The sequence below is a fragment of the Dioscorea cayenensis genome, chromosome 19, assembly GCF_009730915.1.
Source record: "Dioscorea cayenensis subsp. rotundata cultivar TDr96_F1 chromosome 19, TDr96_F1_v2_PseudoChromosome.rev07_lg8_w22 25.fasta, whole genome shotgun sequence".
NCBI lineage: Eukaryota > Viridiplantae > Streptophyta > Magnoliopsida > Dioscoreales > Dioscoreaceae > Dioscorea > Dioscorea cayenensis.
In genome coordinates, this window is record NC_052489.1 from 27875118 (window position 1) to 27894250 (window position 19133).

The 19133-nt window shown below is 36.3% G+C and overlaps 3 protein-coding genes across 3 annotated transcripts; 1 reads left to right on the forward strand and 2 right to left on the reverse strand.

The window, feature by feature from the left end:
* Positions 1–2958: 2958 nt before the first annotated feature.
* Positions 2959–7149, reverse strand: LOC120283944 (ent-kaur-16-ene synthase, chloroplastic). The gene is given in 16 exon segments (XM_039290764.1): positions 2959–3347; positions 3430–3675; positions 3768–3909; positions 4044–4259; positions 4337–4435; positions 4519–4631; positions 4775–4992; positions 5099–5196; positions 5274–5394; positions 5496–5710; positions 6118–6298; positions 6381–6465; positions 6467–6523; positions 6526–6678; positions 6754–6806; positions 6958–7149. Coding segments are annotated over 16 exon segments (2406 nt in total). The 5' UTR covers positions 7034–7149; the 3' UTR covers positions 2959–3014.
* A 969-nt stretch (positions 7150–8118) lies between these two features.
* Positions 8119–11891, forward strand: LOC120283946 (kinetochore protein NDC80 homolog). The gene is made up of 4 exons (XM_039290765.1): positions 8119–9263; positions 10107–10353; positions 11024–11170; positions 11296–11891. The coding sequence occupies exons 1-4, from the start codon at positions 8122–8124 to the stop codon at positions 11560–11562; spliced, it is 1803 nt and encodes a 600-aa protein (XP_039146699.1). The 5' UTR covers positions 8119–8121; the 3' UTR covers positions 11563–11891.
* A 379-nt stretch (positions 11892–12270) lies between these two features.
* LOC120250685 (ALA-interacting subunit 3-like) lies at positions 12271–16906 on the reverse strand. The gene is made up of 8 exons (XM_039259518.1): positions 16562–16906; positions 16179–16237; positions 16020–16094; positions 15806–15922; positions 15547–15617; positions 14869–15169; positions 14176–14465; positions 12271–12660 (listed from the first exon to the last, which is right to left on the reverse strand). Exons 1-8 carry the CDS (start codon positions 16638–16640, stop codon positions 12606–12608), a joined length of 1047 nt encoding a protein of 348 aa, XP_039115452.1. The 5' UTR covers positions 16641–16906; the 3' UTR covers positions 12271–12605.
* Between the last annotated feature and the right edge of the window lie 2227 nt (positions 16907–19133).

Sequence of the window (19133 nt, forward strand, 5' to 3'; positions counted from 1 at the left end):
CAAAGGGGTATAGTCAAACCTATGGGATTGACTATGATGAGACCTTTGCCCCAGTAGCAAAGATGAGCACGGTGAGAACTTTGATCTCATGTGCAGTGAACTTTGGTTGGCCGTTACATCAGCTGGACGTCAAAAATGCCTTTTTGCGTGGAGATCTACAAGAGGAGGTGTATATGGAGCTTCCTCCTGGCTTTACTACTCCACAGACAGTTGGAAAAGTGTGTAGATTGAAGAAGTCTTTATATGGGTTGAAGCAATCTCCAAGGGCATGGTTTGATAGGTTTAGACGTGTAGTGTGTGGTATGGGTTATATGCAGTGTAGTGGGGATCACACTGTCTTTTACAAGCACTCCAAATCCCATGTCACAATTCTGGCTGTCTATGTGGATGATATTGTTATTACAGGTGATGATGCTGAGGAGATCTCTCTCCTAAAACGAAGGCTGGGTAAAGAGTTTGAAGTTAAGGACTTGGGTCAATTGAGATATTTCCTTGGTATTGAGATTGCACGGTCTTCTGGAGGAATAGTGCTTTCTCAGAGGAAGTACTTTTTGGACTTACTCACTGAAACAGGTATGCTAGGGTGCCGAGTAGCTTCCACTCCGATTGAGCAAAATCACAAGTTGTGTGCTCAATCTGGTAATTCGGTGAGCAAGGAGTGCTATCAGAGACTTGTTGGTCGCCTTATCTACTTATGCCACACAAGACCTGATATTGCATATGCTGTGAGCGTAGTGAGCAGGTATATGCATGATCCCAGGGTTGAGCATATGGAGGCAGTATTCAGAATTCTAAGATACTTGAAGGGAAGTCCAGGGAAAGGTCTTTGGTTTAGGAGTCATGGGCACTTGGATGTGGAAGGATATTGCGATGCTGATTGGGCAAACTGCTTGGATGACAGGAGATCTACCTCAGGTTACTGTGTCTTTGTTGGGGGTAACCTTGTGTCGTGGCATAGCAAGAAACAAGAGGTGGTTGCCCGGTCTACAGCTGAAGCTGAGTACAGGGCTATGGCAACTAGTCTTTGTGAGATGCTTTGGATGCGGAGTTTATTGTCAGAACTGCGACTATTTAGAGGTAAAGCATTGAAGCTCTGGTGTGACAACAATCAGCTATTAGTATCGCTAACAATCCCGTACAGCATGATCGCACAAAGCATATTGAGATTGATCGCTTCTTCATTAAGGAGAGATTGGATGATGGGATTTTGAAACTAAGTCATGTTCACTCTGGCGAACAACTAGCAGATTGCTTAACAAAAGGATTGGGTCCTCAAGAATGTGTTAAATCATGCAACAAGATGGGGATGATTGATATCTATCGCCCACCTTGAGGGGGAGTGTTGAGATAATGGATCCAGGTTAACGGATCCGGGTTGTATTAGTATATATATATATACTTAGGGTTTTGTAAAAGTGAAGTTAAGTGTGTGAGATTATAGGAATACAAGAAGAGAGATGGTTTGCAGCCGCCTGTGTGGGTGATCATCATCACCGACCTGTTTCTTGCAACTGTATATATCATGGCAGCAGCAGCGGTTGACAATCCAATGGTACAAACATAGGAAGTGACCCTTGAACTATTGCCACTTGCAAATGGGTTCTTACCTCAGTGACCTTGGCCCACTGTCAAAGACGACGAGTGTGTTAGTTATTCAAGTGTCTAAGTTTGAGTTTTGTATCTCTGAGTTTGAATTTTGCTGGATATTGTGGTGATGATGGATCTCCGATTATGAGTTTGGGTTTATAATTCACACCTCGAATTATTGTGTGAGAATACATAGATTAGATAATTGACTCTCTGATCATTGACTAACAGCGCTTGTTGCATGCGAAAAATAAAAAAGAAAAAACTATTGCGACCTGTGAGATTCGGTTCTCATTTTTAATAAAGTAAACCAAACTTCGTTAAATATTATTTTTCTAAATATGATCTGAGATTCATATTAATTAAATGCAAGTGTGAGCGTGCTGCAATTTTTTAATGCATAATAATATTCCTTACAATATACACATTGTGAGCGCATTTTTTTTCCCATATTCAAACAATTAAATATATTTTTAAAATAAAAAAAAAATGTGATTGAAGTAGGAGAAAATTAAAAAGGGTTGAGAAAAATTGAATATAAAATCTTTTTGATTGTTTAAAATAAATAAATAAATACATGAATAAATGCAATTTAAATGTTTATGATTTTTATTATTGATAATTAAAAAAAAGTTATAAATAAATTCTTGAAGTCAGAAATTATAGTTTTGTTATGTTTCTATTTTACTCCAACTCAATGTTGAAAATTTTATTTTATGCCAATAAAACCTTTAATCATCTCAACTCTCTCTTTCAATGGTCTGATGTATGATGACTATGGACAGCCTTGTGGCAACTCACTTGGCAACGAGGCCAGGGCAAAATCATTACTGTTTTATTTGTAGTCATTTCAAAACTTTTAAAATAAGCATTTACATTTAAGATATAAAATAAATCATTTAATGTTTTTAATATATGAAATCATAATAAAATCGGAAAATGGAATTTGGAATTTTTACAATATTTTAATACAGCAAAAGAGACAATTATACTCACCACTTACATACATATTCAATACACACGAATGCCTTGCTAAGAAAGAGATTGAGAGATTAACTTTGAGCAGATTATCCAGCATGTTATAAAAATAAATAAATAAATAAATAAAATGGACAAACTACAACTCTTAACAATAGAGATAAAAAGAAATTGAACCCTCTGTCATTTAGGAAGAAAATAAATTATTACTCTTCATAACAACGTAAATTTGTGGCCATAATAGTTAGTATAATTACGGTTAATAAATTCACTTAGTTATTGAAAAGTTACAATTACTATTGAAATATTCTTGATATAATTTCAAACCTTAAAAATTTTCACAGATAATCAACTAAATTTCATAAATCTCTATGCAAAAACTGTGTCCAAACAAACCAAGGAAAACTTATTCATTAACAATTTACACTCAAAAAAAGATGTATATCAAGTCATAATTTCAATGCACTTTTTGACAAGAGATGGCTAACATCAAGAGGTTCATAAATCACAGCATTCACAGCACTCATCATCTCTTTTGGTGATGAGAATCCATCAGTTCTCATATAAAACAAGTGCAGTATTCTGCTCATGTTCCAAAAGAATTCCTTGCAAGTTCTTGGAACAACACTTGACTTGCTCTGCAACACCATTCTTAGCAGCTCACACCGGATCGAGTTGATGAGATTCATCGTCTCTCGCTTAGCTTCTTCTTCTGATACAGAACCATTGCTATGAAGGATGCGCAATGCTACACTGTTCAATTTTCCTTCCTTCCCTTCTCTCTGTTCAAAGAATTATCAGTCTCAACAACTCAAAAAACAGGTGGTTGTTCAAGGATGATTGTAAAAGTACATCAAGTCTTACCTCAAAACTGTGAATGTCATTAAGGAGTCGCCCGCAAGTGCTCACGAGTCTGTATAAATTTTGATACTCAGGATCTTGGACAACATCCTCTGAAAGCTTCGGACCAACAAAATATAATGCAGGGAGAATGATGGGACCTAATGCAAATGATACATATCCATTTTCCATGTATTCATCCAAAGTCGGTACTGCATTGTTCCTTAGCCACTCTGCTTCTTCCATCATGGAGTTCACCAAACTAAGCCACTGCCAGAAACCATATAAATCCATGTCAAACACTTGTAGCTTTTCATGATGAAAATATATCAGGATTAAAATATGTACGGCATAGGTCTTACAATTTTGACCATATGATCAGTAACATTACGGTTCTGTAAAGTAGATGCCTTTGTTCCAAGGTCATTAATTGTGCTTCGGAGAGCAGAAAAGATTATATTAACTTGCTCAGAGCAATGTATTTGTTCATGATTTCCATCCCACCTACATAAGAATCAAGAAAACTGATTATTCATGCGTGCTTGAAAAATTTGTTATGAATATAATTCCAAAAGGCATGGTGAAGTACATAACAAAAGATTCTTCTTTTTTTTTTTTATAAACAAATTAAACCATACTTTTCAACTAACAAAATTAGACTCTGTAGTTCTTCTCTAGAACCTCCAATGTCAAAGAAATCATCCACTACAGTGGTTAGAACTCCATTTTTAGCCCAAGACATGCGAGCTTCAGATGCTTCAGGTGAGAAAATTGTGGCTGCAGCTGAGAGGTAACAGTATGCTACTTTCTGCCGGGCGAATTTTAGCTGATCTAACTTATTTTCCTTGGCCCACCTGTATACATTAAGGGAAACATCATACATCAATAGTCGGATGAAAAATGGGTTTCTGCATGAAACAAACACACAGACCTCTCAAGATCTTTGATTTCTTTCTGGTAAATGGATCGACAAATTTGGAATTCGTCCAGTGCCAATTCTAAAATGTCTTTCTTATCAACTCCATGTGAACTAGTTTGGAGAAGGATTGATACAAATTAAATGCATGCTCAAAACACATATTACCATTTTAACTGTTTACAAATAAAACTTACATGTATGCAGTTTTGAGAATCTGAAAGTCTTCAATATAACACTGCTCAATATTTTTCTTGTGCTCTAGACGATCCAAATTAGCATAGAAGGGAAACTTAAGAGCATAATCAACCTAAAAGCAGAGGGTCTCAATTTTCAGTTTCAGTTTCTGTTTCTATACTAGGAAAAAAAATCCCCTCAAATAGTCTTTCTTCTGAATTACAATAGTAACATATTTAGAAAAACCAACTTTAAAAGCAAAGATCAAGAGTGCACCTCCTTGAAAACATTTCGGTGATCATTTGTCATATAAGTGGAGAGTTCCTCTCTTAAAAAATGGCTTGTCCAGGATTTCAGTTTATCAAGAACTTTTTCTTCTGCAAAAATTTTGACCTGTGAAGCCTTATATAGTTCTAAAACAGCATTCACATCTTTCAGGTATCCTTCCATTGAATTATCAAAAGTGCTTTTTTCATCATATTGGGCTAAATACTCTGCACCACAGAATCAACAAGTGAGATCAAAGCCCCAAGCAAATCAAATCGGAAAAAACAAACAACTGTTATCATATAATGGACAATCATCTGAAAGGAAAATCACCAGAAGAGACATCATATCCATTCATTCGTAGAAGACGAAACGCAAGTGCACAAGTGCTAATGTTGGACATCAATTCCTCAACCTTCTGCACCCAACATCTGCAAACTGGCTCAAGTCAAGTTTCTAGTTTATTAGAATTATAAGATGCACCAGAAGCATGGTCTTGGACTACCACCTGTATGTTTGGTCCAAAATGCTCTTTATTTCATATCTAAAATGTTGAGAGATTCCAAACTTCTCAAAATTGTCTATCATGCATAGTTGGCCATGCATGCTGACAGGATGTAATGTAGGAACTGATAAAAAATGGAGAAACAAAACATACCTAAGTCAGAGAATGAGCAAAAAAATTATAATTATTTTGCAAGTCTGAACAAACCCCATTAGTGGCATTTACCTGAATCACCAAACTTCTGTTCAAGTGAGCGCAAGTATTCTAGAGCTTTCGCATTCTGAGAGTATATCATAGCAGCAGCAGTAGTTGACGGTGAGTTAAAAAGTGATCCATTGCTCTTTTGATACTTCATAATTTCTTGCCAATCCAGTAACTTTCCCACCCCTTCTGCAACATATGCCAGATAGGCTTTCTTCCCTTCTCGAGTGTGTCTACTTCTTCAAAATAAAATAGATGAATCACTGCTCCAAAGAAACAAGAAACTAAAATGGGCATATACACTATGAACATCATAATCTAGATAGATAACTGAACGAGGGCTTGCAGTCTTGCAGTTCAAAACCTTGAGTTTGCTGATTCCTATCCTCAAACAAAATCTACTGTATACCATAAGACAGAACATCCAATTTTATCTTAGAATTAAATCTGAAACCAGCATGAAAGAGTATTAATATCGTAAACACAGTATTTTCATTGACCATCATATATGCGATGCCCAAAAGTAAGATTGGAGAGATGCACACATGCTTATGCAAGCATTGCCAATTACAAAGAAAGTCTTATCAAAAGAGCAATTCAGATGACTTAAAACAAGAGAAATATATATATTTATATATATATATACCTTTCTAGTTCTGAATTTCTGAGGTAAAGAACAGCATCTATGTCACTTTGTTTGACAGGGAGCTTCAACTCCATATCAATGGCATATTCAACCAAACCGGGAAATATAATATTAAAGCCAACAGGAGAAATCAAATGCTCATCAATAGCCAATACAAAATTGGATCCAATAAAACACAACCCTGTAATATAGAAATCAAATTCCAAGTTACATACCAGCAAGCAAAAAGGCAAACAATTTATACTTGTTAGGGTTCAAGATACCTCTTTTGATGTGCTCTTCACCGGCATTCCACCGCTTGAGAGCAAGTATACAGGCCAAGGTGGACAAAAGAGCATCTTTGATAAGACATGGGATGAAGATGATAAAGGCCCCAAGAGCCATCTGGTTGTTGATTTTCCAAAATATCCAATCAACAAACTTCGGAAAGCATGGAAACTCTGAAAATTCCGGAGATGGCACCATGGCCACCCATGCCGTGTCATAAGAAGAAACAGAAAGCTCAACCTTTGGTGTTCTTGCCAATGCCTCCCTGATCCTATCTTCTGATCTCTTAGCAAACTGTAACATGATTTCCAGTTCTTTCTCAATTCATGCATGAATACAAATACCAAAGGGAACCAAATTCCATCATACCTTTACTTGAAAACTCGCTCTTTTCCCAGCAATCAATCCAAAACCCAAACACACTATTCAGAAGAACAAAAACCAATATTTATAGACAAAGTTTTCAATTTTGGATTGGGACATGAAATGCTCTCAAATCTACTAAACACAAAAAAGACAACAACAAAAGAAGATAAACAGATGAACTGATACTGAGAGAGAAAGCAAGCAAACCTTTGGATGATGGCTTCCAAACAAGTCTGGGTTTTGGGAGGAGGAGATGGTGTATTGGCAGAGATAGAGACATCATGGATGGCAATGGACCTTTGCAGTTGAACTCTTCACAGTATATATTAGACTGAGCTCCGAGGATTCCACTGTGGACGCTGGGAAGACAACAAAGGAAAGCATCAAGACGGAGATGGGGGAAAGCATGTGGGAGGTGCTCTAAATGGGGATCGCTACAATGTTACAAACACATAAATCTACCACTCATATTTTGCCACGTGTAAAATCCAGTTTGTACTTCATTTGTATATTTTTTAAAGTACAAACTACAAAATGTGGGGACCTTCTCCTTGAATATACATGTGAAAAACACTTTTTTTTTTTTATATTAAACCAATAATAATTTTTTTTTACGATATACATATATATTTTTAATAATATAGATAAATCATTTGCACACACTCCAAATTTTTATAGATGTTCTGAAAACTTTCATTAATGTTTTGAAAAAGAGTTTCAGCATAAATATTAATTGCATTACCACTTATTTGTTAGGTAATAGTTTTTTTAAATATGTTAATCACTAATCAACTCTTAATTTTTAATTAGGGAAAAAGTAACATATTAATATTATTTTATTTTATTTTTTAAATAATGTCTAGAGTGTGTTGCATTGGTGTGTGCAGTTATTATATATGATAGCTTTTTTTTGTACAATTTAATTATTTTAATAAAAAATTAATAATGTTTTAAAAAGTACTGACATTATTGATATAAATATTTTTATATAATTAATTAAATTTTTTAATTTAAACATTTACATTAAGTAATATATGGTTATTATCTTCTCTAAGATTTTTTATTTGAAACGCTATGCATTCAAAAATGAGACATGACAATAACTATACAATTTAATCCATTTAAAAATAATAATAATAAAATATATGATTTTATGTTATAGTTAGAGCTGCCAAATTAATTTTCCTTTAAAGCAAAATGTTATTTTCTTTTTTAATTCATAAGGGTAAAAAAAAAAAATTCATTTCGCCACCTCTGTTAAAAAACATTTCCATTTATTTTTAAATTTTTTAAAAAATAGTCTAATTACTAATTATTATAAATTAGAACCCGCTTTCGATTTCAAAACCGAAAATTTGAAACCACGAAGCGATGCGCGGTGGCGGTGGTGGTGGTGGTGGTGGCGGCGGACGGAGAAGGATCGTGCCGCGGGTCTCCAATGGAGTCTCCGAGCGCCCCATGCCCTTCGATGCCAGTTCGTTCGCCGCCGGACGGCGAGACTCCGACGCCAGTCTCTGCAGCAGCCGCCCCTCCTCCGTCGGCGGCCGAGGGTCCGTCGCTCCATCCGCCCTCCTCACTGATCGAGCCTCCCAATCCGCCGCTCTCCGATCCATTAATTCCTACCTCTCCTCCCTCTCCGCCCCATTCTCCCTCAAGCCACCGCTACCCTCTGCTCGTGAGATCACTGAAACCCTAAAATTCCTCCTCTCTCGCCTCGATTTCCCCTTCTCTAACGAATCCCTCGATGATGACCTCTTGCTCCTTCTCCGCCTTCTTCGTTGCCCTATCAAGCTCCCACGATCGGCACTCAAGGCCCCCGGTACGCCCCATTCGTGGCCTCCCCTTCTCTCTGCCCTTCACTGGCTCTGCCAGCTCGCCCGCTACTCCGACTTCCTCTCATCTTGCCCCTCTGACTCACCCTCTCCCAACGATCTCCTTCTCTTTCTCTCCCATAGCTATTCCCTCTTCATCTCCGGCGATGATGACGCTGTTTTGGCCCTAGACGCTGAGTACCTCCAGAAAGCCGAACACCAAGCCAAGAACGCCGCCTCTGTCGTTGATTCTTTGGAGAAGGAGTCCACCGACCTCCAGGAGAAACTCCGGGCACTCACCTCCGGCCCCTCACGCCGCCAGGCTCTTGAGAGTGAGAAAGGTTTGCTGACTGAGGACGTGAACAAGTTCCGCGCCGTTGTGGATAGCTTCGGCGCCAAAGTGGCCTCGCTCGAGCGGTCGCTGGGGGATTGGGAGCGAGAGCTGGCAGCAAAGGAGGGTGAGATCCGGAGAATGAAGGAGGAGAATGAGGAGCTGAAGAAGAGGGTTGATGGGCAGGCTGTAAGCGCGAGGGATGCAGAGAGGATGAGAAGGGAGATGCAGGCTGTTGAGAGGGATATCGCTGAGTCTGAGAATGGGTTGTCAACAATGGAGGAGAGGGCACTGGAACTGGAGGCTGCAGCAGGGCGTAAATTCAAGGAGATGGAGGCTTTGGCGGAACAATGCAATCAGGCAATTAGAAAGTAAAACCCTCTCTTTTCCTTATCTTCTTTCCATTCTATGCCCATGCTCAATGATACTGAGTTATATACTGAAACTGGCATCTGCTTAATGTGGATTTTGCTTGTCAGTGCTCTTCTGTGGATTTTGCTTTGATGTTGGGTAGAGGATCTTATGTTTGCTTCTATAACTTCATTTGCTTTGCAAATTCCAGTGATCCAAGTCTTCTCTCCAGTTAGCTTAGCTTATGTCAGTTGTTTATAGTTGAGAGGTTTCTGGTGCAATATTGTTTTTGGTCTTTTTAAAATTAATTCAACTTGATAGGGTTGGTATAAAAGAATAGTTGAAATTAGTTCTTGCGTTTGTGTAATGTGAATGTAGGAGACAATTTTGAATCTTTCCTACTTATTTAATTCTCTTCTTCAAGCATTTTATGTTAACTGTTTCTAGAATTGAGAGGCTTCTGGTATTATAGTGTTTTGATTTCCTTAAAGGCAATCTGGCCTGATAGGTTGTGATGAAAATAAGGTTTGTAATTGTGAATATTAGTGCTTGCATATGGGTAACATGGATTTAGGAGATAACATTAAAGTTTGATATTTCTTTTATACTTTTGAAATGGATGATGAAAATATCCTAATCTTGGTTTTCTTTTATCTCCATGTCTATTTTGATTTTTTGTTTTCTACTCTTACAACATACTTCGGGGGATACTAGCTTTGTGGTTGCATGATGTTGGATTCCCATAAAGCAAAACAATTGCTAGCATTTTAAACATCTATAAAACCTGTCCTTGATATGTTAGTTCATGATTATTAAGATATTATAAGGTATCTTCTAATCTTATTCTTTGGTCTTTTTTCCAGGTTAAAGCTTGGGAATGACATCCAATATGTTCTGAGTGCTGAAGGATCCTCACCATCTAAGGTGTTGGGAATTGATTACAAAACTACTGTTAAACCTGCTCTGAATGCTCTTGCAGAAGATACGAAGAAATCATCTCTTTTGAAGTTCGAGGAGTTAATTGCCCTGCAACAACAAACTGAGCAGAACACTAAAATTCTTGAGGAAAAGAAAGATCAACTTGCTGGTTTACAGGCCAAAATTGATGAGGTACACCTTGTCTTACACCTAGAGAATTTTAAAGTATAGTATTTAATATTCAAATTCCTAGTTGATAGTCACTTGGGCATAAATTGTTTGTTGATTATTTCAAGAAAAGCATGATTTTGAAGTCAAATATGGCCAGAATATTTCAAGAAATACTTGATGTTGAATATTAAACCCAAAATTAGCAATCATTTTGAATCTTATGCTGACCTAGTTCTATACTATGCATTGCATAGAGAGAGCCATTGGAATGAAGGGATTGAAGGGATTGATCTTTTTTTCCATTAAAAAATGTGCATCCAAGAGTTCTTATAGTAAATTGATCTTCTCTTCTTTATTGGGCATGACTTCTTTTATTAAGGATGGTAAAGTAGACATAAAACAAGTTATAATGATTATTTTGACAAGCAGCCTCAACCTTAATGCCATAAACTCTATCCATTGCTTGAAATGTGTGGTGTAGAAGCATTTTAATTTCTCAATTTGTTAGAGCAAGAAGTTTCTCTTTCATTCTACATCTCTAATTTCTGAGACATATGACACAAGTACTGCTACTTTAGTATGTGGATAGGTTTGGTAAGTCTAAACTAATATTTTCTAAAAGCTTGTTAGCTATAATGTGTTCTTTTATTTCAGTGTGAGATCAGGTTAGCTATAATGTGTTTTTTTACAGTATGAAACCAAGATGAATTTGATAAGGAAGGCTATGGAAGACCATGCATCTGAATGTGCAGCTGAAGCTGAAAAAATCAAGGCAGAATTTAGGGCGAGAGAGCACCAACTAGAGACTGTTGAAAAAGAAGCTGAAGATTTTCTGAGGGTATATTCTCTTTTTTTTTTTCTTATCCTATTTAAGCTCTCAGATAAGCAGCTCCTCCATTGCTTGACATTCCTTAGCATGAGACATGATTGAAGGGATAACGAACTTCTCTACATTATCTGCAGGATTCTGAAAGAAAGCTTGAATTTGCGGTCAAAGAAAGCGATGAAGAAACACAAGTGTGTGCTCATGAACTCTTAGCACTGATTGACATGGTTTCTAAGTACAAGGAGTACATGGAGTCCACCATCTCCACAATGAAGACCGATCTCTCTGAGACTACAAATGCCATGGCCGAGGCCTACAAAACTTCGATTTCAGCCAAGTTGTCTTCTGGTGATCTGAATCTTGGTTACAACACTTTGAAACGTGCTCGCCAGCCCTCAAGCTGAGCTGAACGTGTGTTTAAACCAGTAATTCCAGATTTATCTTTTGATCCATGGTTATTCATGAAGTGTTTCCAGAGCATGTCTTCTCCTTGGGCATCAAGAGTTTTACAGCATAGTAGTGAGTAGGCTTCTTGTCCTTTATGTGAAATTCTGTAAATGCAAGCCAAACTTTGATTGCTATGCAGTGTTATTTATTTGATGGGGAGTGTTCTCATGATCCCATCTCCCTATGCCCCACTTTGCTCAAAGGGGAGTGCCCAATTTACAACGGCATTACTAGGGTTGTCTTGTTTACCTGAATTTAGAACAGCGAGGTTTCATTAGCTATCAGATACATTGGCAGGTGATTTGGATTGTATCGGATCCCGGATGGCTCTAAAGACAGCGGGACAAAGATCATTTTTTAACATTTTAATTTGCTCACTGTTGATTTTTTTTTTTTTTAATAACTTTATATTTAGATTCATGAATCATGTTCATCACTTTTTAAAATTATTGATTTTGCCATAAGGTATAATTTTATCCTATCAAGTCTCAAAATATTTAAGAAATTATTATCATTTGGGATGAAAATACACAAACGAAAAAAAAATGCATTAACACATGAGAATAATGTTTTTAATAATATAATCATAGACATAAGTAATACAACAAAAGCTAGTGGTGTAATGGTAATTAATTAAATGGTTCTCATGAAAGGGGAAAAACAGATGAAATCAATTAAATTCAGGCCAAGCATTCCTCAAGCAGATTATCTCACGGTACCGGTCTGGTATTTATAGTGTTACAAACAAGTTAATATTCCTAGATTGCTGAAAGTAATGCCCCTGAAATTATTGGGTAAATAGTACAATTTTTACGCTGTAATGTACATGCATTTAGTCAAGTTTTATTTTCCACATAAAACAAGCTCGAAAGAACCAAAAAGTAACAAACTACCTTAGGCAAGGAACTAGGCCCAAATCATACATGCAAAACAAGGTAAATCTGTGAAGACATACACAAACAGGCATCCTGTCTTTTGGTAACTCAGAAAGATCTATTTGTTAGCGGCCTCCAGTGTTTCTATTCCATGACAGATAAGAAGGGTCTCCCAGTTTTCTGCAAAAAGGAAATCCAAAAGGTATGAATTTAGAATGTCAGAGGGAAGAAATAATGTTAGCGGTGGCTTCAGTACTTAGTCTCACCAGCTTTTTAGGGTTAAGAAAATAGAAAACTAATTTTGCCAAACATGAATATTCGTTTAAATTGTAAATGCAAAGAAGTGCATATTCAATGTGGCAATGGCGAGCATATTGAAAAATCATACTTTACTAAGTCATAATGTATGTCACTGGCGTTAATGAAACAAGGTTTGTAAAAGAACTGGAAACGTATATCGATTAATTTGGTAGTTTGTAAATATCAATCCAACTACTCTTGGCATAAGATTAATAATTGGCATTTAGATATCAGTGGGGCAAAAGAAAACCTCCTTTTCCGAGCTAATTATTTCGAATCCATGAAAATTAAGAACTTGGGCAGTGTATGGTATTTGGATGCTCCCATATGCTCAAACTTCATTATTTTGCAGGTCTATAACAAAAGCAAGATACTATCCTTAATGGCCAACTTGGTCAAAAAGAGGAATCTCAAAATTACCCAAATCATGGAAATGGAAATATTGTTTTTGCTCAATTTCCTTCCCCACCCTTTATACATATAAATAACTAGAAGCATTTCCCTAAAATGGATAAAGGAAAACACTTTTCCAAACCCTACCACATTCCAAGTTGTCAGGACATGAAAAGCAAGGATTGCTAAAAAGGCCAAGTTGGATTAGCCCACCAATATTTTAATCATTTAAATAAATATAGTTAATAATTAAATATGAAGAAAATTTACATTAATAAATATACCGCATTAATTAGAAATTTATAATTTATAATTTTTATTTTAATTGATATTAATTAAGTCAAAGGAAAAAGTTCTCCCAAACAAGCAAGCAAGGTCTTGGGTTTCCAAAATGTATACACCATTATACTTTGAGTTTTATATTTGGCATGCAAGTAATTCAAATAAGTAAATCAAATCTTACACCAACAATTTGACTAAATTACAATTTGTTAAGCTTAAGATTGATCCAAGAGGGAAATTTGTGGATTTTAAATGGCAGCGTAGGGAGGTGGCAAGGAAAAGGAAGGCCGCTTCAAGGGTCATGGCAATGTGAATAGTGGGAGAGGCAGAGGCAAGGGTGCGAGCAGAAGAGAAGGGAAGGCAGCAAGCATGGCGTCATGCGGCATGACATGAGTGGAACTGGATGAATTTAATGCATATTGGAGGACAAGAGACGGCGGCGAGGGGACTGTGGGGGCGCAGCCTAGGTTTTGTTTCTTCTTTTAAAAGATGATGATGATGTGGACGCTAACTAGATGTCCACATCATTCGGTAACATTATTTGGGCAACATGTTCAGCCCAAATAGCATTACTCTTTTTTGTTAAATCTGCCTGCAAAACACATGTTTATTGTGTAGAACACTTCTCTTGAAGAATAACTAAAGGAATCTATTCATGCATTGGCTAAAATCCTATCGTCAAGTGAAAATATTCAGATGGAAAATTGTAAAAGAATTTACCTTGGTTTTACCAAGTATACCACAGTGAAGGTTGTTGCTAAGAAAAAGCATAATCCACCAACAGTAAGATATGCGATGCCAAGAAAATTATTCTTTCCACCAAGCCAGCTTGTAGTGGACAGCACCAATTTCTTCTTGCCACTAAAACTGTAGGTGTTGTAATAGTTTTTCAGTGTCACTGTGATGGTATCATTCTCCTTGAGATCCACCTCAATTCTCCCATACAACTTCCTAAATGTGGGAAGAGCAGCAGTTCGCATCCAAACAATGAGATCCTCCTGCTGACTCAGCTGTTCAAAGCAAAAGAAAAGCAGATAAATATTTCCATTATGTTAAGCACTCACTTTTCAAGGTAATAATCCATATAGGCACATACACTAATAAAATAACCAGACAAGTTAGATTGGGCATTCAACAGACAAAGTTTTATCATACTGTTCATCAGACTAAGAAGTCTGAGTGAAGCAAAACCATTCGAACTAGCTGCCTACCTTGGATATTGCATACCTAGCAGATGGCTTCCCACTAAAAGAAATTAAGCATGAAAAAGATAAGAAAATAGCACAGTTAGAAATGGAATGTGATAAAATCCCTTGTGCCTAATATTTCTTCAAAATAATACTTATGCAACAGGAAGATATGATAATAAATAGAAATCATCTGTTAGTTACAGAAAATGGGTAAGGGATTTACCGGCTTGTTTGCATCGAGCTTTTTACCACCAGTGAGATTCCCATTCTGGAAGTTCTTGGGGAAGACGTCATCTCCAAATTTATGGTCTCTGTCACTCTTCCAGGATATGTCCGTCATGTTCACAGTCAATGATTTGTTGCCACGGGTGAAACTATACGTATCATTGAACAAACTCCATGCTATGAGACCACAAGGAACAATTGGGACGCCATTAGAAGTGGTCTTTTCAGGATCACAGCCACTTGTGTCATTTTCTTTGCTTTTATCCCGCAGTTGTCCATCATTGCGACTTTTCACATACCTTAAATAAACCCATCAAGTCAGAAAAGGAAGAAATTTTCTTCAAAATAGATTCCCATATACTTTTTTGAAGGCTCACAAAAATCAGGTTTAGTCTAGATTCTAAAGCTTGTTTCAAGCAAGGGCAAAACACAATCTACAGTTACTATGACAATCAATTGCAAAGCAAACCAATTCTGTCCTGTTTCTTATTGCCCCTTCACTAACTTGTCTTGGATTTATAAATGTTCTCATAAACTACTAGAGAAAATATAATAATGTTTGGAATATATTTATTGTTATGTGGAGTCAAACATAACATGCCGGGATATATGGTTCAATTCACTTGCAAACAGGAAGTCAAATAGATTTGCATTGAAAAGAATTAATGAAGGATACCTCCTATGGTTTTGGTAGAAGTTATCAAGCTGATAGTACACATAAATTGGCTGATCCATATCCTTCGGCACCTGAAAACCAAACAAAACAAAACAAAGCAACCCTCATTAACTACATTAACAACAATGATCCAGCGGTTCAAGGATGTTTCTACTTAAAACTTTTGTCAGACAATAGATCTAGAAAATCATGTCATGAGTTCCAATTTTAATTTACAGTTAAATTAAATATATATTGAATACATAGCCAGGAATCTCACTTTGATTGTTCGGGTACAAGTTTTGTCGATTGCATCATTCTGAATGTATCCAACCTTATTATTGGTCATGTTTTGCGGTACACAATCAGCATCATACCGATCAATAATCTCAACAACCTATGAAGACAAAAAAATCCTTCATATTAGCAAACAAGAAGATGAGAACCATCACCACCAATTCAACATATAACACCAATATTCATGCAAATCATACATCATTCGAAGCAAGCAACGCAGCAACACCAATAGGGACGAAGATGATGCCAACAAGCGTGAAAACAGAGATCACCTGAAAGAAGACCAACCATCAGAATCAACAAGCACAAACAAAATCACCAAAATTGAGCTCAATCATCAACTTGCTCTTGCTTACCCACTGTGGCGTAAGAATAGGCTTGCAAGCCGGAAGCTCTTGTTGAGTAAACTTAGAATCTGAAAACACAAGAACAAGAAACACTTCCCAGATGAGCTTCAGCTAAAAACTACAATTTTTTTTTTTTTTTTTTAAAAAGGGCAATCCTTTCACTAGTGATTCAAACAAGATTTAAATCAATTAAAACCACAAAAAAAAAATTGCAGGTCAACGGGAGCAACTCACATGTCAACAAACAATAAAAACAATCCCAGATCTAAAAATAGCAAAACCAAAACCAAAATAATCGAAATAGATCAAATCCCAACAGCATATAAAATCGATGCTCTAAGAACTAAGCCCTAGAAAACAAAAACGACGAAGACAAAAGGATAGACGGATACACTTGGGACGCTTGGAGTTCCTCCGGGCCGGTGATGCGTCCCCGGAGCCGGAGCTCGAACCAGCAGCGTTGTTATTCATCAAAGAACACAAAAAAAACCAAAGATGAAGATCAAGATGTTGAAATCGAGAGAAAATTGGGATCAAAGTCGCTGAACCTTCGGAGGAGGAATCAAGGAGGATGGAGAGAGAGAAAGCGGGGAGAGGCCTTTGGATCCTTATAGCATCGTGCTCTCTTTCTCTAAATTTCGTTTGGTTTGACTAGAGAAAAGAGAAGTTAATTTCAAGGCCGGCGCGCGAGAAGAAAGGGGCAGAAAGGTCAACAGGGACACAAAGAAAACGCGCTTCTTTCCGTGCGGAAGTTGCCGGTCCAACCTGGCGGGTTTTAGTTAATTAATTAATTAATTAATTAATTTTTTTTCTTTATTTTTTTATTTTTTATTTTTACCATTTAGATTAATTAATAAATAAGTGATTTTTTATGAGGACTTTTATCTCAGTAAAAATTTTAATATTTAAAAAAACATACCTAGGAAAACCATATAACATTAATAAGCTGTTAATTCTAATTATTTGGGTATGATACATAAATTTTTCCTCTTTTTGTTATTTATTAAAAGCCAAGATAATAGATAAATTAAGAATATTTAAAGTGTTATATTTATTTTATAAATATTTTTTACAACTTAGTATTATTATTACTATATTTTTAATTTTTATTTAAATTTTTTTTAAAAAGTAGTAGTGGCTAACTTAGGGCTGTATATTCTTTAAAATAAATTATTTACAAGGCATCTTGTTAATTTCCCGATTTTGAGGTTTTTGATTCTTTTCTCTCCTATAGTTAAATTATTTCTTTAAATTATCATTTAATATTAAGCTCATCTTACGGGGAAGGGAAAAATTTGTGAGAACATTAATAAAATTTTAGAATTTGACTGTATACTTTTAATCAAACTTTGAATTGATAAACAATAATTTGATGTATACCTCTCCATCCTTATCGATGGCTCCAAGAGGGTTATGTCAGATATCAACGTAGTTTGTGTTATAACCAGTTTTTTACTGGAGCTATAGTCAACTTAGTATTGTAGTTTTTTAGCCCAACACTGTAGCAACTTTGTTACTGTAGTGGCACGAATTCTTCATTAATTCCTTCTCTTCTTCTTCCTCTTTCTTTGTTTCTTTTGGCTGAGCACTTAAACCCTAGAGAATTTTTCCGGTATCCATCACCGGCAAATCAAACACACAAAACATCCTTCTCTCATATTCTTGAATCCGGTATAAGCTTTGATCCGACATTTTACTTCGTATTTGGTTTGTATTTTATGGTATTTACATTCATTGAAAACCTAGAACAAATCCTAGATTTTTACTTGTTTGTGGATGTTTATGGGCTTAAATTGAAGCCCTTGATCTTGTGATTCTTTGTGGTGGATGATTGTAAAGAATTTTCATTGTTTGATGATGTAAATCGGGAGAAAATCTATGTAAGGGTCAAATTTACTGTAGCAATCCAGAGTTTACTGTAGTACCGATAAGCTTTAGTTGTTTCTTTGATTTATTTGGATTAGAGTGAAGCTCAAACTCTTAAGAATTCATTGGTAATCTTTAGACCTAGCTTTGAGCCAACTCTATGATCTATTTAGGGTTATTTGTTAGAGAGACTTAGGGGTTCATTGTTTGATTTATTTTCGCTAAATCTTGTTGGTGTTTTGTTGTGCTTTGGCTCGAGGTAAGAAGCTAGCAGAGGATTAGCGTCCGGGGAAGTTAAATCATCAAAGTTGTGAGTGGGATTAATTATGCATAATTTTACTAAGAAATTACCTAAATATATACTATATTGCTTGAGTAAGGTCTTGTTGGCTTATATATTTGAATCGAGATGTTTATTGCCTTGAAATGAGATTATTTATTGATGCTTCATGTTTGTAAAGTAATATTATTCAAAGGAAAGGATTTTCGGATTGATACTTGATTTGTAAGTTGTGAATTGATTTGTGTTAAAAACTTTGGACATGCTTGTATGTTCATCATTTCCTTGTGGAAATGACAGTGATTCTCGATTATTAAGTTTTGTGCTGGTTATTGGACTCCATGTGGAGTATACTTATATTATTTAGTTTGTATGGTGGTATCCTACTGCAGTAGGTTGTCTCTATGGCTAGCCTTGTAGAGGTGGTGTAGTAGACCGGCTGATCTTTCATTGGTCAAGTTCAGGTGGGAGTGTAGAGCCTTGATTTAATGTCATCGGGGAGTCGGAGGCACCATACGGTAAACCGATGGGTCAACATTAAGGACATGAGTACCTTGGCGGCTCTAAGCCTAGCCGCAGCAACGGTGAAGGTTTGGAGAGGTTTTTAGACCATTTCATATTGGGTATGTGTGTTGGGAGTTGTGTATTCTTTTGAATTATTGTTTCCTTGCTTTTGAGTTGAGATTCATCTTATTGTATTTTTCTTTGTTTGTCATCTTGAATTTTGTGGTGAGGGCGTGAAGCCAAGCTGTCACTCTTAGGAGAGCAGTCTCCCATAACTTTGATTTGGCACAAGTATTATGATTACTTATTTGAAA

What these genes read in the sequence shown, in the direction of transcription:
- LOC120283946 (XM_039290765.1), top strand. Translation starts at nt 8,122, where the DNA reads ATGCGCGGTGGCGGTGGTGGTGGTGGTGGTGGCGGCGGACGGAGAAGG. An exon ending in TGCAATCAGGCAATTAGAAA is followed by an intron (nt 9,264 to 10,106) that starts GTAAAACCCTCT and finishes TCTTTTTTCCAG; the next exon opens with GTTAAAGCTTGGGAATGACA. An exon ending in TACAGGCCAAAATTGATGAG is followed by an intron (nt 10,354 to 11,023) that starts GTACACCTTGTC and finishes GTTTTTTTACAG; the next exon opens with TATGAAACCAAGATGAATTT.
- LOC120250685 (XM_039259518.1), bottom strand. Translation starts at nt 16,640, where the DNA reads ATGAATAACAACGCTGCTGGTTCGAGCTCCGGCTCCGGGGACGCATCA. An exon ending in CGTTGCTTGCTTCGAATGAT is followed by an intron (nt 15,923 to 16,019) that starts GTATGATTTGCA and finishes TTGTCTTCATAG; the next exon opens with GTTGTTGAGATTATTGATCG. An exon ending in GTATACTTGGTAAAACCAAG is followed by an intron (nt 12,661 to 14,175) that starts GTAAATTCTTTT and finishes TCCTTTTTGCAG; the next exon opens with AAAACTGGGAGACCCTTCTT.